This window comes from Taurulus bubalis (assembly GCF_910589615.1).
Source record: "Taurulus bubalis genome assembly, chromosome: 2".
Lineage (NCBI taxonomy): Eukaryota > Metazoa > Chordata > Actinopteri > Perciformes > Cottidae > Taurulus > Taurulus bubalis.
In genome coordinates, this window is record NC_136590.1 from 13,217,881 (window position 1) to 13,242,876 (window position 24,996).

General features: G+C 40.1%; 1 protein-coding gene across 1 annotated transcript in view; it reads left to right on the forward strand.

Moving 5' to 3' along the window:
* Positions 1-24,996, forward strand: part of LOC306753244 (voltage-gated potassium channel KCNC1-like) — a gene marked incomplete at its 5' end in the record, with an annotated part of 39,897 nt that overhangs the window by 13,636 nt on the left and 1,265 nt on the right. The window contains 3 exon segments of the mRNA XM_079237110.1: positions 15,092-16,073; positions 17,178-17,372; positions 19,274-19,294. Of these exon segments, the coding sequence (XP_079093236.1) occupies positions 15,092-16,073; positions 17,178-17,372; positions 19,274-19,294 (1,198 nt within the window).

Consider the following 24,996-nt stretch of genomic DNA (forward strand, 5'->3'; position numbering starts at 1 on the left):
CTTCTTTATCATGACCATCATCAGCCTCTCTATTCCTTATCAAACAATTTACAAAACCGACAATATTTTTTTGTATTATAATTTGACTAATACGTTTTGATATATATATTTTCCAGTGATCCCATTTTGGAAAACATTGTGCTATGTAGGTCTTTCTGTATGGCCAACAATGATTTTCATATATTAATTCTAAATATGCCGAATGATTTGCTGATGTATCAATCACTACTAGCTGTTGCCACATTACAAACAAAGTTTAGTTTAGAGAATCAAATCCTAACAGAGAACATAACCATCTCGGCACAGGCCTAGCATTGCATTCATTAATAAACTGTGAATGTGATGCAACTTCCGCTCTGTTCCCCAATAAGCGTCAAGTTCCGAGTTGTCTCTACATCTTAGCTGAACGGCGTTGAAATAGGTAGAGAGACCGGTGGTGGGACCAGCAGCAGAGCCAACGTTGCCGCCAACTGTGCTAGCAGACGATGGCAACGGTTGCTGTGTTCAATTTATAACCTGCGCTCGTCCTAGAATCTTAAAGTAGAGATGGTGGGTCTATTGTATTTGGAGAGATGTTGCAGTGTTCAGATGTATCCATCACCAGTAATAACTGTTAAAGAGATCAATATTTTGGGAAATACATATAATCACATTCTTGCTGTACAGTAAATATGTAGCTAGATGTAGCAACTGGTTAGCTTAGCTTAGCACGAAGACTGGAAACAGGGAAACAGCCAACAAGCAGCTTTGTCGGGAAAATTAAATTAATTTGCCAGACTTTGGCAGGGACCTTAACTTCCTGAAGTCTCCTGGTAGCTTGGCAAGAAATAGTTTGGCACATGACCAACCGCAAATTGTAATTTTTTCACTTTTTTCTCTACAGATTAAATAAACAATATATCAAGTTTTAATTAGCAAGCTTTAAAAGTGCTTGTAAGCTGATTTTGTTATCCTTGAACAGAGCTAAGCTAGCTGGCTGCTGGTTTCAGCTTCATACTGTACAGCCATGAGAGTGGTATTGATCCTCTCAACTAACTCTTGGCGAGAAAGTGTATTTTCCAAAATGTCAACCTACTGCTTTAAGTATCACATTACATTTCAGACAGAAGCATTTCACATGCTGTGTGATTATCTTGCAAACATTGCTTTCTCATCACTCCAAATACCGTTCTTCTTCTCGTTTGGACCTCCTCAGCCATCTTCCTCCTCCTCTTCTGAGTCGGTCCATTTAGCCATGCAGGGAAAGTGCTGAATCGGCACTACACACCACTGGACTGACAGTCAATCAGTTGAACCTCATGGCAAACGCTGGACATTGTGCTCTTACGCTCTTGAATGGAAATGACTCCGGACACTGGCAGGGTTGAGAGCTCACATGGTGCCAGAGCCAATTACAGTGGTGGGAATGTGAATTCTCTAAATGGGACAAAACTTCACACGAGAGAGCAGTATATTGTGAACTACAGTCGCACAGACCGCCACACACATAGTGTATGTAAACAAACAAGTACACAGTGCGCTCATACTCACAGAGAAAAACATCTTAATTGCGTGCCAAATCAAAAATCCTTTGGCTGCATAAAGATAGTCAATTATTCATGAGAAATAGAACAGCACATACTGTAGCTAAAGCGAGACTTAATGTGGTATAGAAACACATTTATCCACTTCCATTACAACACACATCTTACATTTGACTCTCTCGAACACCCGGCTGAACATAAATCCCTTTTGGTGCCTCACCTTTACACACTGGCCCATGCTCTGTAAGTGTAGATGCCCATAAACCATCCAGCTGAGCGTCCACACTTACAGCGCACAGATGAATCACTTTATTTGACACGCAGCCATATGTAACCCTGCAGATCACTCTCACACATGCCAATGTCCCTCGTGCATGCCTTTCACAAATACACACACCAACAAACTAAACGGAAATGAGCTAAAAGATGATATTACAAAAAAGCTTTTCAATCACTCATCATTTTTAAGGGCTGACAACTAATTAACTTTTTCATTATTTATGATTCTGTAGATCTTTTTTATTCATCATATTTTTCTATTATTGTTATTTAATAAATAACTTACGAAATGAAAGTGAAAAATGCAACTTCCCAGAGTCAAATGTTTAACCTTCAACTAGCTTCTTTTCATGAAGATATTCGCTATATATATATATATATAAATGTAATGTGCAAGCATACTAGGACTGTGACTAATAATACTTTTTTATTATGTGGATTATTTTCTCGATTAATCATTTAAAATGGCCATCATTCCTGAAATCCTGGAAGTTGATGTCTTCAAATTGCAAGTTAAAATGTAAAAATATTCAGTTCACTTTCACACCAAACAAAGAAAAGCAGCAAACCCTCATCATTTTTATCTAGGGAATGTTTAGCATTTATGATTGAAATTACACTACTTTTGCTCTACAATTTCTTAATTTTCTTGATTAAGCATGTAGTCTATTGGCCAGGTGTCGTTACCCCGTGGCACTTAACAGTCAAACTGTATCCCTGCTCATTCCCTTGGAAAATGACATTGGAGGGTGTCACTGGGACAATTCCTGTGTGACCATCTGCTTCCTCGTGATTGTCCCTCCTGTCCAAGTGGCAGTGGAGTGGAGGCAGAGCGAATGACGACTTTAAATAGAAATGTGATGAAGTCTGTAAGGATCTGATTCAGGAGTGGATTTGGATGGCGATGTATCAGAATGTCGTTTCTTTTCTCTTTTTTTCTGAAAATCAAGCGTTTTGCAACTTCATATTCTTTAGTTTACCTCTATGAGCAGCACGACATAGAACGGTTGACAGTTTAATACGTGCAGTGATCTCGTTTACCAACGAGTCCTTTGTGCATGTCCCATTTCATTTTCATTTTTATGATGGAGCTATGAAGTTGGCTACGGATAGTTACTGAAGCACAGAAGGAAAAAGGACAGAGGGAGAAAGCACAGGGGGGTTTAGAAAAAGAGGAGGAGAAGGAGGAGGCATAAAGGCAGTCAGCATCACCGCTATTTGAACAGGCAGAGCTTTGCCAAACTTGCGTTATGTGTCTCGAACAATACAAGGATGGCGAGAGGGGTGAGGAAGGGAGGATAAAAGGAGGATCGTCTGAGAAGGAAGGGGAGGGCTGCGTCGCAATGATAAATGCACATAGCATGCTGCAGTAATCCGAGGCGAATACAGATGAGAGGGAACGGACACGTGTACAGTTTACTCACCTCCACACGGTATCGGTTTGTTTTCAGAAAGGTTTGACGTAATTGCAGGGAATTAAATGGATGGGACCTGAACGCTAGAGCAGATACAAAACTGCCGGTGTGTGTGTGTGTGTGTGTGTGTGTGTGTGTGTGTGTGTGTGTGTGTGTGTGTGTGTGTGTGTGTGTGTGTGTGTGTGTGTGTGTGTGTGTGTGTGTGAGAGAGAGAGAGAGCTTACCGAATCAACTGTAGTATGTCAAGGAGTTGAGTCATTCAGGGAATGTCTCAAACAGAAGAAGTCTGTGTTGTGATTAGAATTTTACTAGGATCGCTTCCAAGAGCACTGACCTCAGAGAATAAAACAGAAAATAAAATATACGTGAGGATTACCTCGAGCAGATGCTAATTATATCTCAAAGTTCAGTCCTACCTCCTTCCAACCTCAGTCGCTCCTCCTCCTTCATCTCTTCCTGCATTCAGGTGTTTGATGAGCCTGCCGCACACATTTTGCACATATACAATCATGCAACCATCCTGTGACGGGATTCATGTTACGTCCTCCTCCTCTACGCCATCGACTTCTACCAGTCCCAACCATTTCTTCACCTCCCTTGCCCTTCACTATCCCGCAGTGTCCCGTGTTGGGTGCTGGGTGACCCCTAGCAAGGGCTCACAATCTTCTGCTTTAACTGCCTGTCCTGGCTCGGATACCGACGTCCTCCACGTCATGTCGATTGCATCTCCCTTGAGGCAAGATTACTTTCTCCGCTGATATTACTTTCTGTCTATTGTCAGGCTGGTATTATCAGCTGTCATAGATTCCCTTTTTTTTTTTAAATAAGCTGAGAGCTATTAGATCAGTCCACCTTGAAATCTTGACTGTTCTGCAATGATGGAACTACCACAATCAAAATGTCTGTCATGTTGTTGCAGTACAAGGAGGAGGTTTTTGCAACAATGTAACAGGGATAGCACTAAAATGATCACTCAATCAATAATGGATTATCTATCCATTGTAAGTTATTCAAGTAAAATACCAAACATGTGTTGATAACAGCTTCCCAGATTTGAAGATTTGTCAGATTTCATATCACTAATGCAGTGCCCGTTGAAAACATGCCTGTCCAGAACAGGCCGAATGAGCTTGAGGGGAAAAAGGGCATTGAGCAGACTTTACCGTGAGGCAAGGTGGGCATTCGGGCCTGAAAAGTAAAAGGGTCTCAAACTGCTATAGATTTTTTATAATGTTAAGATAGGAAACGTGTTGAATAATGTTACTCATTGTACCCTGAAATAACTTTCCCCAAAGCACATAGAAAATAAGCAACTCAACTGTATACTACTTACTATAGTATGATACAATATTGTTGTTTTAGATTTGACAAGCATATGATGTTAATATTCATACTATCCAGCATCATATTATAATTGAAAGCTCCACCTTGAAACGACATTATGTACATGAAAAACATTGTGCTAATAATGCTACCCTTTCACTCACAAGTCAACTTAACTAAACATTTAAATGCAGACCTTCTATTGTGCAGTATTAATAGTTTTACTCTTCTAAAGTTTAACTTTAGTACATTTTTTGAGTAATTCTTCTACCACTGCCAATACCCAGATTCATTGTTAGAGAAAGGGTGAAAAATAAAGCAAGACAGCGTTCGGTTGGGGCCCTCAAATCACTAAATCCAGCCCTGAAGAACACACCTAGGTTACCGATCCTCGCTGTCAGAAACTTCAGTGAAATCTGTGAGCAAATAGCGTGTCCTGTCTGCCCGCTTGGCTGTTTGCTTGTTTATTTAAAGTTTATTCATATTAAACATGCCAAGTGCCAAAATTGCATCAACAATGCACCCACCAAGTGTGAAGTAGATTGGATGAGTGGTTTCTGAGATCTGCAAAAGACAGACAGATAGACAGACATTCCTTGCTTTATAGTTAGATGGTGAGTGAATGCCTTTAAACCAGCAATACATGTTTTTTTGATGACTTGGGTGAAGCAGAAACACCACAGTATTCATATATTATTAGCTTCTAAGTCAATGTAACGACAAACCTGTTCGCAAACAGTTGCCTATTTACAGTGCACATACAGAGAAACATTATCATGTATTGTGTTTGTGTCCACCTGATGAGTGGAAGTCCAACATCCACTCTTCTTTTAACTCTTTTTTGTCTCTTGAGTGAAGTATCTGGCTCCTTCCTGCTTCATGCTCCACTATGTTCACCAGCGTTTCACTACCTTGGTCTGTGCACTGTTAAGTGCTTAGCAGGTAAACATACAGTGAGTTTATCAGAGCTATTGCAGTTAAATACAACGCTATGGGAGTGGTGAGAATGAAGACTAAAGACACTAAAAAGACACTTGAGCTGATGGGTCAGGTAATAATTATCTGTGTGTTAAACAAACCCCTTTCAAGTAAAACTATTGATAGAAAGAATATAAAGAAATGTAGCTGCTTTAAATGTATTAACTGATGATTGATCATCCTTTTTTTAACATTTCACTAAATGATTATTCAGATTAATCAGAGTATAAGGGCAGACATTGGCTGTGGTATTAACTGTATTTTGTGGACTTAATATAACATGACGGTCTGCATACTGTAACTATGGTTGACATAGATGTCATGAACCTTAAACTTACATGAGAAAGCCTTGAGGTCAAGGGTCATAAACAGCTAAAAGCCAAAATTATCCATAATTCAATGCATCTTTCCACTCAGTTTTGCTGCTTGCCCATTTCACACGCCCTGTCCCTTAAAGGAACTCTCTTACTTCGTCTTGAGTGTTGGACTGTTAGGTTGAGTATTATATTATGATTTATTACATTTTTGTATCTCAGCCTAAACTAGCACAATTTTCAAATAATCCACAATGTCACTCAGAATATAACGATGATAAGGACAACAGTGTTGATGATGATGGTAAAAGTGAAGGCTATTCCTGTAACCCACCCAAGGTTACGCTCACACTGCACGCTAAGTGGCTACTTTGGAAGTCTCTGAGTGATGGCTGCAGCCATTCACCTAAAATAATAGATTAATCACCTGATCCGAGTCCAACCCAGTGCTCGGGTTGCCCTTCAGCAGAACGTTCTGTATTCCACATCTTTTCAATGTTCATTTTTCATGCCTCATTCATGTGCAGATTTCCCATCATCCTTCACAATGTCTTCTTATCATCGCTGACTCTGCAGCAGTGGTCACCCATTTGCTTTGCTCTCTCTGAAAGACTACACATGCCTATTCTTACCAGGCGCTGTTCGTCATACTAATGCTGATCGAACGTCACCTTCAGTGTACATGGAACAAAAGCAAAATCCTAAATTTGTCGATATATCTCCGTCAAGGTCACTCACCCTTGACCTCACAAATGGTAATCTTTCATTGATCAATCAGCAGCCAGTCTGAATGATCACGGTTCTTATCTCGCTCCTCTACATTCAGCCCTTAACGGCAGCTGTATGAGCAGTATTTGGCTTAGTCCTGTCCTTGGTGCCTGAAAGCAGAGGCTAACGCAGTGGTTGTCATGGTGACAGAGAGCCAGGCAGGGCTGTGGTAATACTGTAATGATAAAGCTCTTCTCGATGGTGCCGCAGTAAACACAGCGCCACTCGGGTCCTGTTAAAGAAGAGCGCACCGCTGTGCATGCAAAAACGCCCGTAGTGCTAATATCAGCTCCGACAATCTCTCCTTGGTTATATCACCTACATGGATGCTCTCCTCACCTCCTCCTTCTTCTCTGTCCCTTTATTGCACTTTCACTATCCGATACACTGCTCTCTCCCCTTGATTGGTGAGATTCTCGCCATTGTCTTCTCTCCTCCGCTCGTCCTTTCATCTGCTCGCCCTCCATTCCTTCACTCGCTCTTCGTCATTCATCCATCAAAACACAATTAACATTCTATCATCAACTTCCTTTTTACGGTTTCTCTCTCTCTCTCTCTCTCTCTCTCCTCTCTGAAAGGCTATTTCTCATTTGCTTCACTGTCTTTCTCTCTCTATCTCTGACTCCCGCTCTTTTAAATGTATGTTGATGATCTTTCCAAATCTAATTTCAGAATCTAGAGAGCGAAGGAGACTCTATCGGGCCTTGAAGGTCATTGGACTGCAGGTAGCTTTATTGTAGCGGATCCAACGCATTAAGCGCCACACAAACATTACAGTGAGCCTCTGAATCAGATATGCAGAGCTTCAGCGTGGTTGTCCAGACCAGAACAAACACATACCTTCATGTCGCAGCAAGGAGAGGGATGGAGGGAGAGAACAGACACAAAGTGCCAGGAGATGAATAAGTGTGAAGTGACAGATTGCTACTCCTCCTTTTATCATCTTCCTCCACCTCTTTCTTTCTCTCTGTCTCTTCACTGATCCCTCTCCATCACCTCAATGCAGTGCTTATGTAGTGACCACTCACTATCTGCGATCAGCAAGTGTGCACACACACTTCCTGTGCCCATAGGCTGTTTGTCTCTCTCACATGGTGAGTCATATCCCCCCCCCCCCCCCCCCCCACACACACACACACACACCACACACACACACACACACTTGTGCCAGCCACTTACACTAGTACATGTAAACACAAGCACATACAGTAGACACACAGACGCATCCACACCTGATGTGTGGCTTTAGGTGCATTTTAAGCAGTGGGGGTCTTCTCTATCACGCAGCAGGTCTTTGCTTGACATGCTGCTGCATATTTAAAAAGGACTGGCTGCTGTGGTGGTTTGATCAATATTGACTTGATGTGTAATCCACTGTGCTCTCTTGAACGACTGTATCATTTAATTACTGAAACCCCGAATGGACCTTTGTTTCAATATTGTATTGTGGCTTTTAACTACATGATCAAATTAATAACAGCACAGTACTGCAGGTAAAAGCTATGGTTCATGTTAAGTGCAATCTAGTGTTCATTTGTGCCTTTCTTAGACCTGCATGTATTGGTGTCATTATGAGTCAAGCTTTCTCTCTACAGTGTGTCCCCACTGATGTTTAGGACATAGGATTGAAACAGAGACGTTCCTGATCAATTAAGTGTCCTATAGGCAATATTTCAGCTTGTGCCTCTTGCATTGCAGCCAATTCCACCAGCAATTATTGTGTTGTTTGTTGCAACAATTCCGCAAAGAAGATACATTGGTTACATTTTGTGAAACCAGCATCAGAGCGTTCTGAAATAACCACAGACCCCCCATGCCTATGTGCAGAGCAAACATGTGGTTTTGATTAATAAGGCTGAGTGTCCAAACAGCGTTTTGATGAGGAAAGAGTGATGCGGCCACCAAATCAGAATCAGATTCAGAACCAAATATTGCCACATATATTTTCACATTCAAGGAATTTGTCATGGCGGGTGGTGCGTAAGATTAAACAATAAACACAATGCAAAAATAAAAGCCGCTGCATTTAGAGTATTTTTTTGTACAGCCACTCCGAGCTCTTCTTCTTGAGATTTTCATCTCTTAACTTCTCAGAAATGCACTAGTGTTCCCAGTACCCTGCCAGCACTTTTCTGCTAGAGAAAAACACTGTATGGACACTCTGCCTTAGTCGGAGACTGACACATTGAAAACAGTTCACGCAGCTCCACGAAAAATGTGTAATCACTTCCCACTCCGCTTATAAATCCCTCAGGAACGTCTGTTCCTGTCTTCCGGTGTCTCCATCCTAAACACCAGTGACCTGGGTAAAGGCTGTGTGCGACATCTCTTTTTAAAAGAGGCTTTTGCGCAAGCTGTAAAACAAATTCTAAAATTAGAATACAGGTATGGATGACTATGTTGAGCAACATGGTGTGATAGAGATTGTTCGGCTTCAATACTGAACATTTGAAACATTTTCCGTCCCATAAAATAATACGTTTCCTCTGAGAAAAACTCAGGAGACTACAGGATTCCCAAACTGTCATTGCGTCATTGCGGGGTGATTAAACAGGGTGAAAGTAGTTAATGTTATTGGCCATGATTGTCACACCCTTTAATGCTCCCACCTATAATAATGTGTTCTTTCTGATCCCACCTCATGCACCTCAGGAGCCTGGCCACAAAACATTACCTAAAGTGTGTTCGGCACGCTTCGGACGACCTTGGCAGAAATCACCTGAATTGAAATACAGATGTGTTATTTCCTGTGTGTATAAGATTTCCCACCTGACCCACAAGTTTAATTTAGAAAAAGAGGGCAAATCTGCAGATCTGGAGAGGCTTTGCAGGGGCATCACAACTCTCTGGTGTCTGTACTACTCTATCCTATACCAGCTAGACAGGAAAGGACAGAATGCTTAGAAAATTTTGCTTCAGTGGTAGAGTATGTTAACAATCAGGAATGTCTGAGTGAAGAAACAATAGTTTGAGACTAATTGTTTGGAATGTATAGCTGCATCTTAGATTTTGTGTATATTAATTGAATTTTTTGAGCAGATTTGTTTTTCTCATTCATTTTAAGCTTGACTTGTTATCACATGGAGCAGTCTTGGTTGCAAGATGAACCCACAAAGTATTTCCCAGGCAACACCTTTTGGATGTATGCATGGCACATAGTATAAATTAACCTGCTAAATATGTTTTTAGTGAATGATAAGCCTTATGATATATACCAGTCTAAGCTGCATTTGGTTAAACAGAATGTGGTGCATTTAAAGTGTCAGCGAAACAAAAGTGTCAGCTTGTTTTGTCGTAAGTTTTTAATCAGACAAATTTTGCAAACAATATTTTATTTTTTAATGTGTCCCTCCACTGAGGCTGCTATTACATCACCTGCAACCTCTTCTCAGTGTCATTAGATGGGTGTATTGACATTATGGAACATCCTGCTTAATGCAGCTTTGAGTCAAATGTATTTATTTGTATGTCCTGTGAACAAGGTTCCAATATTTGATCAGATGTAACAAATAGATTCATTGAACTCCCTCTGTCTCTTTGGTTGACATAACTCACTTTTATGACTAAGGCCTGCCATTTATTATTAGCCTTAAACCTCCTGACAGCTTTCTCTCTTTTTCTTTTCCTTTCTTTTCATCTCACGTTTACCTTTATTTCCTTTCTTCATTTCTGTCCTCTTCTTTGTCTTTTTTTAAAAGTCCTGTTTGCATGACAGTCACATCACTTTCAGAATCATCAGAGCAATGATCTAGCTTAGGTTACCTTTGCAAAACCTGCACCTGGATACCTTTACTTTACTTTTATATTTGTGTTCATTCCACGCATAGACCTACATCGTCTGGTCTGCCTCTCACCTGTCTGCCTCCTCCTTTGTTTCCTACCTACATAGACAATATGATGTTACTGCAGTTTTGCCACTTGTGTATATGTGTTTGTTCATGTGTAATCATTGTATTCTTCATGTCTTAAAACCAGTGCAGCATAAGAAAAACTGACTCTGATGACAAATCCCACACTTCTAATCATCCTCAACATTTCAATATTTTGTACGAGTACCCGTGCTGCTCATATCTTCTCAGTTTAACTGTTATTATATGTATCAATAATGTCATCACAAGGAATATTGGCAACAGTTACAGGGTAATATGCACATATAAAGGTGTTCTGGTGTCCAGCCAATGAGGGGGCATCCTGAGATGGTCCCACTGGTGCTATCCTGTTTCCCTAGGACATGGGGGCTGGTATAGGGGTAGAGGTAGGAGGGTGATTGAGAACCTCAGTCTGTGTGTGTGTGTGTGTGTGTGTGTGTGTGTGTGTGTGTGTGTGTGTGTGTGTGTGTGTGTGTGTGTGTGTGTCTGTGTGTGTGTGTGTGTGTTTGTCTGTGTCTGTGTGTCTGTGTGTTTTCATGATACAGATGGGTAGAGCACTGCAGCTATCTGAAAAAGTAGGTCAGACACCAACTAGTGAGAAACATAGCAGAGGAGAAAAGAAGTAGGAAGAAGAGATGGAGAAAAAAAAGGGAGGAGAATTAGGGAGTGTCCGGGTAGAAGCTTGTGAGAATATAGAAAACCAGACAACCTGGAACAAACCTGATAATCTAAACTGTCAAACTATTTGGGATACGGATATGATCCTTAAAAACGCATTGGACGAAATGCAATCTTGGAACCCACCATCTATCGTCTGCCGATGATTTTGCTTTTGGTTGATTTAAAAATTTGTTTGCAACTGTCTACTCGTGAACCGATCCGGTTGTACGCGTCGTCTCTCAATTTCAACTTCAACTAATCAGACTGTAGACAATGAGCAACGCACAGAAGCAAAGTCTGGGCCCAGATACTTGCTGGCTACACCAGACCCCCCAAAATATAGTACCTCGCCCCCAAGAGCCTTATTTGTCATCAGGCCAATAGTCGACGGGTTTTGAAAATGATTGAACAACATATATACCATACACATACCAAAATAACAACGTAAAATCGCAGATTGGACATTGACACCGCTGGCTTTCCTGGAAGGTCATTTCTTTGGCTAAATGTGCGTCAGCTAATCTCCTCAATGAATACAGTGGCTCAGAAGTGTTCTGCTTGGTGTATTTCTGTCATGAAGGCACTGAGAGAGAACATGTGTAGGCTATCATCCAATTTAAAAATCAAAGAAAAGCTGGGAGAAAGAAGCGAGACCTTTTAAGAAAAATAACGGAAACGGGTTCCCTCCATTTGTTTAGTTATAATGCTTCCTCTTATAAGTATGTTGCTCTTGATATTACATAAAGGCATAATGTCCAAAATACTCGGTGACACACACAATACACTGAAGGTACTCAGGCTTCTTATATATATGGGTTCCACTCAAGTATGAATTACCTTTCTCTCTCACTCGTCAGGCCATGTCTGTTTTATTATTTATTTGATAAAGCTCAAAGTATACTGCGTCTATAAATACACTGCAGGGCTTGTAGGAATGGATCGCAAAGGGGAAAGATTGTGCAGTAGCACACTGGTGTTATCACGCTACTGTCATTGATTCAGTGACACCTGAATGGGTTACAGTAGAATAATACGCATGGGTAGATATAGACAGATGTAGATCACACAGATATTCAATGCTCAGAAAATTGCCTTTGGTCAGCTTATCGTTTGCTTTCTTTTCAGGACAAAGTTTAGGAAGTAAACAAGCAAACATTTAGCTGTAAGACATTGTAGTATAAGGATGCCACTTGTAGGAAAGGCACTGACAGTACTCCCAGGATGTTGAGGGAGTCGAGGCAGATGCCAAGAAAATAATAATAATAATAATAATAATAATAATAATAATAATAATAATAATAATTCAACCAAAGGAGCTTAACGATTACAGTTACATGGTTCATGTAAGCCTCAAGTTCATTTTGAAGACAAGATATTTAACATTTCTGATGCTAAATGATTAATGGCTTAACATATATTTGGGAAATTACTCCTACCAAGAAAATGATTGTAACTCATCTGATCTTGCAAAACAAAGAGGCAGATAGAAATATTGTATTTCTGTAGGTATATACATATACAGCCTTACATTTATGGATCAATCACGACTTTAACAACTTTACACATTGGAAAATGTTCAATGTCTTTTACTCAACAAAAAAATAAACCATGGAGCAAGTAGAACAACAACAAAATCAAGATCATATTTTAATGTAAATTTATTTGAATTCTAATGTGAAGAAGACTGGATGATGTGATGGGTGATGCTACCCTGCAGCATACTTGGATCATCAAACAAGTGGAGGGTTAGGAGGGGAATCCTCATATAAACATAACCCTGTTGTAAACATTGTAGCTTTCTAAATATTACAAATAATAATAATAATAAAACTGATATAAAGTAATAATAATAAGTCAACTGCTTGTTTGCAGGGTCTGACATTGTAAGTCTGTAAACAAATGTACGTTTGCTTGGAAACTGCAGTTCACTTTGACTGTTTCGTCATGTTTTGACTCTAACAACACAGAACACACTGTGTGGGATTTACACATCTTAACTAGGGTTGGGTACCGAGAACCGGTGCCAATATGGCACCGGTTCCAATACGTCGGGTACCTACCGGACCGAAAAGCAACGCAGATTTCGGTGCTTTCTTCCGGTGCCTGAGCCGATTTAAATACTTGTTTTTTTACACTCCTCTGTAATGTTGCACGGTATATAGATACTAAAAAGGTAGCGCGGTACACGCACGTTAAAAACGATAGGATTTTGATGTATCGATACTATTAAAATAGCGCGGATCAGAGGACACTCCTCCGCTCTCTGTTGTCCGCCTGCATGCAGAGCGGGGCTCGAGGAGGCGGGGCTTCCAGCGCTCACACGCCACACACAGCGCGCGCACACAGAGATCGCTGCAGACACGAGCACGAGCTTTTGAACGCCCGTCCTCGGCTTTCTGGAACAAATCTCTCCCAGTTGATATGAATGATGACGTGTAGTCCAGTAAAGCAGCAGTTTGTAGATCCAACGGTTTCTGAGTTCTGTTGCACACGGTCCCATCAGGCCACCTGATGCTTGTGTCTGTTCTTTTTTTTAAATATATATTGTTTATAGTTTGAAGTTAAAAGGTTTGAAGCTGCAGTTTGAAGACAAGTGTTTTGTATGTATTTATTTATTAATATTCATAGTATACTTGAAAAGGTTAATATATTGTTCAATTTGAAGAAAAAAAATCGCCTTGGCAATAAAAAAGTATCGTTTCAGGCACCGTTTAGGCACCGGTATCGTTTTAAAAGTATCCGTTTAGCACCGGTATCGGAAAAAACCCAAACGATACCCATCCCTAATCTTAACTGGACAACAGCATGCACAATATCATATTTATTGATTTTATTGACATGTTTTTCCCCTCCTGATCATAATAATAATAATAATAATAATAATAATAATAATAATAGTAATAATAATAATAATACATTAAATTTGGAGGCGCCTTTCAAGGCACCCAAAGTCACCTTACAATTACAATAAAATAATACAGGGTAAAAGATAAGCATAAAAGATATAAACAACAGTAAAACAGAGCATCAACATAAAAACAAGTGAGGTGCACAGGCACCAGTTATAGTGTGTATGCCAGTTTGAACAGATGAGTTTTGAGTTGAGATTTGAATAATGTGATGGAGTCTGATTGTCTTATGTGTGGGGGGAGGGAGTTCCATCCTTTTTTGCATCCTCTCTAGCAGAGTACCACAAATAAGATATTTGTTATTTGAGATTTGTTGAATTTATCAACCAATTTTTCCCTTTCTGTTTTGGACTCGGGAAAACATTAATGCACTGTGACTTTCTCTCCTTTTTTTTTATACTTTCCTCCATTTGTCTTGTTTTATGAAGTCTTCCCAGACTCAGTCAAACATTTCAGTCAAGAGTAGACCAACAGGTTTTGGGTCAGACTATTTTCTTTAATGGAACCAAAACTGTGTGTGACCTGTTTATTTATATTTGTTTTAATTGAATGTGTTTTTAATCCAATCATAATTTATTATGAATACAAATATATAATGTATGATAGTGTTAAAATAATATGACAATTTTAATAATACATATTACTAGTTTAGTACTATTAATAATTTGATGAATTTATAACCTCTGTGAATCATACTTTCCTGATAGCACATGATGTGACATGATACTGACAGCACATCTATGTTATGGCTTCATTGTTCATCACAATCATTTATGACTGTCAGATACAATTTGATCAGGCCTAATGAGTGTGATTATACTTGGACTTTGATCACAAGGTTTGTCAAGGTTATTCTACGAAGACCTCAATGTAGATGCACATGACAGAGTGAGAAGTCTTGTAGTTTTTTGTAGTATTTAGCACTTACAAGATACAGACATACTCCTGTTGTCTTGAGGTTTTCCTTTATGCATGTATATGTTCGCTCTGCATTGCTGTATTTCTTGATTTGCAACTGACTCTTTACACTCACTTCTTCTTTCTTTCTTCCAGTATGTGGCATTTGGCTCCCTGTTCTTCATCCTCATCTCCATCTCCACTTTCTGCATGGAGACGCATGAGGCCTTCAACACCATTCTCAACAAGACAGAAAACGTCACGGTGGGCAACGTTACTCGTGAGGAGATTGTATACGAGGTGGTGACTGACAGCTGGTTGACGTACGTGGAGGGCGTGTGCGTCATTTGGTTCACCATTGAGGTTCTGCTGCGAGTCACCTTCTGCCCAGACAAGCTTGAATTCTTCAAAAGCAGCCTCAACATCATCGACTTCGTTGCCATCCTGCCCTTCTATCTGGAGGTGGGCCTGAGTGGGCTGTCCTCCAAAGCTGCCAAGGATGTCCTGGGGTTCCTGCGTGTTGTCAGGTTTGTCCGTATCCTCCGAATCTTCAAACTGACCCGCCACTTTGTGGGCCTCCGTGTCCTGGGCCACACCCTGCGTGCCAGCACCAATGAATTCCTCCTGCTTATCATCTTCTTAGCCCTTGGAGTCCTCATCTTTGCCACCATGATCTACTATGCTGAACGAATTGGCGCTGACCCAGATGACCCAACCGCCAGCGCCCACACCAACTTCAAGAACATTCCTATTGGATTTTGGTGGGCCGTTGTGACCATGACCACACTGGGCTATGGAGATATGTACCCGGAGACGTGGTCAGGAATGCTGGTGGGTGCTCTGTGTGCCTTGGCTGGTGTGCTGACCATCGCCATGCCTGTACCTGTAATTGTCAACAACTTCGGCATGTACTACTCTCTGGCCATGGCCAAACAAAAGCTGCCCAAAAAGAAAAACAAACATATTCCCAGAGCACCCCAACCAGGGTCCCCTAACTACTGCAAGCCAGACGCCCTGGCTATGGCTACTGCATCACCGCAAAGGCTCTTGGGAAATGTCCTAGGTGGAGTGATGGGGTCTGGTGGCATGGGGGGAGACTGTCCTCTAGCCCAAGAAGAAATTATAGAGATTAACAGAGGTAAGAGACTTGTTTGTTCATGTTAAATCTCTTTATTTAGTCAACAAATATTATATTTTAAAATCAAAACTGACTAGCATGCTTTGGGGGAATCTTTAATAATTGCAGATTTAGGCATACACAGGGATGATTTCAGGGATCCAGTGGAGAATTAGAGAGACACAAAAAGAAGTCGGAGCCCTAACAAGAAGTGATGCATAGTTGATTCTGGGTCCACCCTTAAGAATTCACTGGCCCATCTAAACGTATGTGTAATTTATGATCAACTAGTAGGTCCATAGTTGCCTTAAGGCACCCATCTGTCTGTGAAGAACAAACAGTACGGAAGGAAAATTAACTCAAGTATCTATTAAAACAGCTTAATGCATCTCAGTTTGGGCTGACTGCACATATTTTCTCTCTGGCATTAGCAGTACAATCAGGAGGAGAGGTAATTTGGCTCTTTGTTTGCTCTTTACATGCTGCAGCATCAGGCGTCAGTCCCATGCAACAATAATGCACCTTTAATGCATTACTTTACTGCCTTAGTCATCAGTGAGCCAGAACATATTGGTTTCATCAGTGCTTCTACTACATCTTGTCTGCTTGGCTTCCCTCCAGACTAAAAAGGTTTCCTGTAGGTTGTGTCAGGAGATGTTCTAGCAGGAAGTTGTATTAGTCAACATTTTGACAACTGGCTCCAATACATGCTACATTATGTAGTGATGATCTATCTATCTATCTATCTATCTATCTATCTATCTATCTATCTATCTATCTATCTATCTATCTATCTATCTATCTATCTATCTATCTATCTATCTTAATTATTGTTTTGCCTCTAAGATGTTCTTGTATTTTTTTTTTACCAAAGCCTAAATTAGTCAAACATTTAATTTACTGTTATGCAATGTGTACTTTTAGGATGCAAACTTTTTGTAATTGTCCATTAAACTGCAGGGAAATATTTTCATTCATGACATGCATTTTCTCGTACTTATGCAAATACAATATATACAAATACAATACAAACTTATATTAGCATTTTGATAAATAAGACACACAAGATACTCTTTTCCTATAGTAATTCTCCTGTGTGTGCTTCCTCCACCTATTCCCCTATAGATTCCAAGCAGAACGGCGATGCAGCTTCGGCCGCCCTGGCTAACGAGGACTGTCCCACCATCGACCAGGTGCTGAGCCCAGACGAGAGGAGCCCTATTGGGCGAGGCCCTACCCGGGAACGTTACCAGCAGGACCGCGCCTGCTTCCTGCTCAACACCAGGGAATTCCGTGCCACAGATGGGAATGTGCGGAAAGGTACGTTTCACACCAGGAGACAGAGACAAAAATATGCACATATTACGTAAACAGATCCACACAAGATGCCAGGCACAGCATACTGTAAACATACATATTGTATACGTCTGTGCAGCCGATGCAGATAAGCACAGAGGTCACTGTATAAATATAACAGCAGATTCAAACATTTAGGAAAGACAGGTTGGATGGAAGAGCACACATGAACTCCAATCACAGCTAGCAGCAAAACACACACACACACGCGCGCGCACACACACACACACACACACACACACACACACACACACACACACACACACACACACACACACACACACATATACAGTCATGCAGTAAAAACACATGCATATACACTAGGCTATTCTGCTCTGCATCGACTGTTTCCAACTCTTCACAATCAATTTGTCTGTGTTTCCATCTTCGCTTGATATCATATTTTATTTCTTCTGTCAGACATTTTTTTCTGTCCATCTACTTCTCTTCTTTCTCTTTCTTGCCATGGTGTCTGTGAGTTTTGTTGCATCCCATGAAGTCACATTAATTCATGCTCATGAACAATCTCTGTCTTTCTCTGTCTTCTGGACTCAAACAGTTGACCATGCATTAACTTACTTCTCGCCACTTCTGTTTCTCCCTCTCTGTTTCTCTCTCTATATTTTCTCCTGCGACCCTCCCTCCCCTCTCCCTTCCTCCCCCCTTTCCTTATGCGATGACTTTCCCTCCCCTAACCTGCCGCACATTTTCCCTTTCCTCTGCCCGATCTTTAAACCCATGCCCTCATTTCCCCTCTTATTTTCCTTTGTGGTACACCATAACTACCCCCCAACCCATTTTTGTTTTACCCCCAATGTGTATTACCTTTGTTCTCATAAAAACCTGACACCTTTATTCATTTACTACTGCAATTCAACCACCACCACTGCTGCCAACCTGCACCAAAATACTCCCTCACACTTCCTCCAAACTTCCAACACCCCCTGTTGACAACAAACTAGAGGCAGCAGCTCTGGCACCCAGCCCAGACTCCCCTCTGACTGAGGATTGGTATAAGATGGAAGGGTCTCTGTTACAGCAGGACCTCAATGCAAACTCCACCTCCTCCTGGATCAAACCATAGAGCAGAGGTAACACTGACACAAAGTTAGCTAGCCCATAGCCTAGTCAACTCTTGACTGAAACCATACTGATATTTAGATCTGTCTCTCCATCACGTAGCATGTTTTGCAGTTGCACAAACTACAGTCCACTCTAACACGCATGTAAACACAGACGTAGCTGCACACACTATGCATGACTTCAGATCACAGATACACAACCATTTCCACAATGTTGTGTCTACATGTTCAATAGAGTTGTGTCACCCGTGAAAAGTCTTCTGAAAGTGTGCTGTCCGTTTTACACTTGTGGGAGATTAATGCAAACAGAAAGCTAAGGTAGGTAGTGCTTAAACCTGAATATCAAGATTTGGGTGGCATTTTAGGGTGCGTCTGATTTGTGAGGTATCTCATCTGATGAAACCTAACCTCAGCTGAATATCCGAACTGCTTACAAAATTTGTGAATTCAGCAACATTCGCGATAAACAATGTACAAGATGTTAAAAAAAAAAGAAAAAGGGATTGCTCTGTGATATCGTGACACCCACAATAAGAAGTGTGCACAAAGATGTGTATACTTGTGTGAGAGCTTACAACTTGCATACAGTCATGAGTGCAATAGTCCGTCCACGTGGGAATGTGTTTATGTGCAAATACTTCCAGCAGCTCAGGTGAAAATAACCCAGTTGTTGTGTCCTGTGTCAATAACTAATAAAACATAACACTGAAGAAGATTGAACAGGAACCGCGGGTCACGTTGTTGTCTGATGTGCCTCTGTGTTGTTGTTGTCTCTCTCTTCAGGTTGTGTCATATCACGCGTGTGTATGTGGGCTTTTTCATTCTTACGTGTTATACACTGTGTCTCTGTCTCCTCAATACCGAGTGTTGTGTTTGTGTTGTCGTGTGTGGCTTAATTTGGTTGTTCCCTTCTACTGTGTTTATTTGTGTTACTCCTTACCCCATGGACCTCCACCTTGGCAAACAAAAGCCCTCACTGCAATTTAGAGAGGCTTCACCTTTGAAACAAACTCTTTCAACAGTTTAAAAATATATATATATGTACATGTATTCATGCAGAGGTTTAACATACTCAATGGCACTTAATCGTTCTCTGCCAGAATACATTTCAGGCTCAAAGATGAGCACAATTGCATGTACATATGCCGTATTTGATTAAATTTCAATTGGCCAGCCACTGTTGTGACACTGAGTGAAGTGTTTTATGACAATCATCTTTCCAAGGCCCAAGGTCACTGGGGTCAGTGGAGCCATCCAGGTCAAGGGATAGTACCTCCTGAAACATGCCACGCTGAAAACCAGCAAATATTTTAAACTGTTATAATGTATTGTCTTAATTCAGCTTTGTAAACAAGGCCAGTTATCACGATACTTCTTTACAAAAATACTGTGTTGTGAGCGTGTAATGGATCTGAAATACTACTCCCTAGACCATGTTTCTGTGCTTTCAGTGCCTGGCGTAGTCTAAAGTTCAGGACCTTTTGTATTTGTGCTGTGGAGGCCTGGATAGAAATCAAAAGAATTATGAGCTGCACTCAGTGACTGAAACACTTATTTACCAGACAGACAGACAACTGCTATTACAGAATTGACTGAAAAGTGGCTACATGTTGTCTAAGGTAAGCAAGCCTGGAGCTTTCCAAGCCCTTCACTTACAGGTCCCTGACGTTGCTTCAGTTTCAATGGTTCTTATGCATACGGTGCAATTTAAGTCCTACAAAAATCCCTCTTTAAAGCAAATCAGGAGTCCATTGAAGAAACTAAGTGTCCTTACGGTTAAGTTTCAGGGTTTGGGCTACACAGTGATTCAGAATGGACCTGTAATCTATAATATTTAGGATGTTGAGCCTTGTGCCCTGGAGAAAGACACTTGACTTGGTGCTGACAGTAAATACCAGTGGCATTTGACCTGTTTGCAATCTCTGGAACCTGATTCTCTGGCATTTGATAACCAGCTCATGTCTATACAGCCCTTTGATACACTGATAACCTACCTGCCCAGTATATGAATACATATTTTGCGACATAAAAAGTTGTGTATATGGCTGTTCAAACTCACATAGTTAATAATCAATTAAAACAAATCTGTGATTTAGGCCTTTAGGGGAAGACCAACATTACAAACAAAAAACCCACTGGCTCTATGTTACATCCCTGTTCTTCTCTGATGAAAAAACGTTCTCCTTCTTGTTTTTAAAGAGGGATTCTCACGCTGTCTAAAACATATTCTTGTGTGCTTCAGTTGTGATTTATTTTGTAGATACTCACATTAGATGTCTTTGCAAACTTATTTTTTATTACTTTTCAGTTTCTTCTCTTTGATTGTTGGCCATTTGACTTCCTACATACCAGATGCAGTATGCGTGTCTCGTTAAGGTCAAACCGTCAATCATCCCTTTGATTGGCTAATCCCAATCACTCCTCTCGACCTTCTTCAAGGGTCTCGTTTGTATCTGTCTCTTTCTCCGTCCCTCTCCCGCTCCACATTCTCTCCTCTCAGTTCCTCACTATATGTGTCCGAGTTGTTTTATTTCTTGGGGTTTTGTGATTTATTTACGTCCTGTGTTTCTAACACGGTACGTACATCTTTCGTTACGTATTTTTGTGGAGTATTATGTTGTGATTGTGATGAGTTTTGTGTTGTAGTGTGAGCGTTTTATTTTTTGATGTGCTTAAGATTACGTTAGATTTATTTTAAACGTATATATTTGGGCCTGTGGTTATGTTTGTTTTTTTTGTATTAAGTCTTTGAGTTTTTTACAATTGTGTTTTGCTGTTTGATGTTTCGATTCCCCCTATGTTCTTCCTGTGTTCTCCTTTGAGTTTTACTATCACCTATTATCTGTCTTCTATGGATTGAAATGATAAAAGGAAATTGCCAACACAACAATTCACAAAAAACTGGCACAAATCTCAGGACATTTCCAAGAACTCGTTTGACAAAAGAAACCTCATTTTTTCATTAATAAATTTAACTAAACCCATATTATGAAAACAAGTTGTGAGTAATACACTTTTATAGTAAGCCGGGTGCATTCACATTCCACATTCCCATCCCACTCCTTATTTATGCAGTTTTCTTTACTATTCATATTTATGACATTGATTAGGAGAGCTTGTTGGTGGAATTTCAGGACCAAAAGTTTTATAATATTCACGCACTAGCTACCACAACATATCTGTTGTTTGGTTTTGCTTGTGCTCACAAAAAATTATTCATTACAGACAATTTATGTTGGAGACAGTTATTATGTTAAGTGGCTCAGCATAACAGGCTACAACTAAATACAATATAATAGCTCTAAATTCAACTCCCTAACACCTTTTGTGTGAAAGTGTGTCAGTGTCCTCTTGTATGTCATTGTACTCAGTATGTAAAACCTCTCCTACATTGTCTCGCATGTCCTCTTGTGTGTAACTGTTCCACTGTTTCTTACTATGTTGCTTCATCACACAAATCTGCAAATATTCTTTTGTCTCCAGATTTTTACTTGCTTCTTAAAACAAAAAAAATAAACTTGATAAATATGTATGTATATGTATGAGAAGTTTACAATTTGAAATGGATATGAGCTTTAATGAGCAACTGACGCGTATAGATCTGTAAGGTCTATATATCGCTAACAAGAGGATGCAGGTTACAGTTGCATGATCTCTAGTTTTCCCAAAAGACATTCCAGGTACTGTATGTACTGTATGGACACATTGTGGCTTCTGTCATGAGGAGATCAATACATCTAATAATGGGTAACAGGAGATCCCACCCTCTTTAACGGGCAATTGATCCCATGTAAGAATGATACAGTATGGGGTTGTTCTCAGAAAAGCATCTCAACATGCAGCACATCCTGTGTCCTCTGCATGCTCATAACATTACAGGACATATGCGAGTTTAAATAATAGAGACAAATAGCTCTCTGCCTTCTACATACAAACATACAAGAATTAAATATATTATTTCGGTCCAATCTGTTTCATTTTACATTATCATTTCCTTGGTATACAGTCTAGTCAGAATATTTGCAGTTTTTCCTCTCTGTTCCTCTGTGTTTTCCCTCTCCATTACCGCCTCCTTCTGTGATTAACACTCATTCTCCATCCCATCCCCAGGCCGCCACTGCAGTGCAAGTGTAACTAAAGTCTGACTGTAGGTAGGTACATACTCCCTCGTAGTGTAAATTAAGTGTGACTTTGGGCAGGAATTATGTCATCACCGACTGCAGTGACAGCCAGACTCACTAATTCCCCTGATAGACGACCCCAGAGCACAAAACCCCCGTTGATGTTGTAAATACGGTACTTAGCACAGTGAGGAGGAAGCTAGCAGTCCGTGACAGACTACAGTGTCTGAGACATGAATCATTTCTTCAGCATTTTTATTGTCATTTCTGAGAACAATCATTATCTTGAATTCGACCAAGCATCATCAGCAGAAGCAAACCAATGTACCAATCAGCCAAACAGTCGCTGACATTTATCTGAAAAGCTTGAGAACCATGTTACTGTCGCGTCGGCATTATTCTTCATCAGTTTCACCTTCATCCTGTCAACCGATGGGAACTCTTTTTTTCCCTTATACATATTTTACTCATATCACACGCGACAAGTGTTTTAAATCCTCTGGTTTCAGACTAAAAAAAGAAAAATGAAGGACATTTGTTTAAAGCAACAGAGACCATATTAAATATAGAGTTAACTGCTGCAATCACGACCATCTAGGTTTAGCAGTTTAGTCTTAATATGTTTGAATATCATAATGTCTATAAAGCATAGTGTTCTTAGTCTTGTTTTCACATGCACAGTGTGTACTCTTGCCTTCATTTCTCTCTCTTCACTCTGCATGTTGATTTATTTTCTCTAAGAATAGATCCAACGGAATTTCACAATAGAATCAAAGCCGTTTGTTGTAACTGCATAACGGACTTCCCAACTTTATTTATAGGAACTCCAATGGTGAATACTTCAAATTTGTAGGGCAGTCGTCATTGTTAATCAATTGTAGAGCCCAAGTAAAGCATAATATTTGCACATTTGAGCTGTTGGGACATGAGTGTACCAGTTTAATTAAATAGTACTAGTTTACCTCTACGTAGTAAATTTGCTGTCTATTTCTTATGCCCTATATATATATATTTTTTTATTATTCTTCAAAGAATAATAACTTTTTTTACCCAGCAGAAACAAGACATTTCTGACTTTTAATGTGAAACAGCAGCAGTTGGTTGCATTACAAAAAAAAATGTAATGTGGCTCTGACACGATCTCAGAGAGCACAAGGTTGATATAAAATAGATCAAATTAAAATGGATTACATGCAGACATTGTTTCCTGTGAATCCCTTGTGCGCATGAAGGCATTGTGAAACCAGCACAAGAATGGTGGAGCACACCACCAACAATTAAAACTACTATAGACAGGTAATTACTGAAAGCATTCAATGCATTCAATTGGCATTAATGCAAAATGGCATTGTAACTTTAACTATTCACTTGGGCCAGGTGAAGGTGTTATCAGATAATGTTAATTTAAGACTCACAATATCCACCTCTTGCATAAAGAGATTTTTGTCTGCATTCACTAGAATTGCATTTATTGTAGTTCTGCTTTTAAAAACAGGTTTGTTTGTTTTTCTCTCACTCCGGTTGTCATCCTTTAACTCAGATTCAGGATCACAAAAATGGCTGCCACTTGATACAACCTGACAGTATGTGTCTCAATGCATTTGGGGGTAGAACTAATCTTGAGATTGAAGCACCACCACAGATTGAGCAGACAGCTTCTTAGACATCTGTGTGGGACCTTAAGAAACCCAGTGAAAAATGCATCATCAATATTTTACTGAGTTGCCATCTAACTAATGTGCCTGAGCTAGTCAGAATAAAAAAAATACTTTTATTTATGGTTGGCTCAAACAATGCGTAATCTAGAGTGGTGGCCACTGTGCACCACAGTATATTTGTTTCATTTCAGCAGGAAGGACAAAGGGCGGCATACTATCGCAATGAGTGTTCTTTGTTGTCCGACTGGCCTTAAAATGGTTGGAGTTTGACCAAAATATACACGTACTTGCTAATTTAGTCCCAAACTCTGTTTGCATTGCAGTTTTTTTGCTTTACATCTAAGTTAAATTTCAGCTAATGTATCACATTCCTAATACAACTGAAAACCTCCATCCATTATGAGTCAGTTAGCCATTGATGGGGCAGATTACTGTAACTGCTACCGAACAATGTTGTTTTTCACTTCACCTGATGCACATCACTATCACCTCTGTGACTGCTTCCTACAGAGGGACTTCAACGTCTGCATGCTCTGTTACACATAAATACAGCGGGAAAGGACACATAAGCCAATGTTTTATTTCTTAGATTAATTGGTTTTGTATTTTGTATATCTACGTTTAAATACCACATATTATACTTCAAAGTCTCTTGCACAAGTGGTCAAGTGGGCCGTGTCATTTCCCACTGTAACCAAATGCAAACTGATCTCTTTTAAAGGATGCT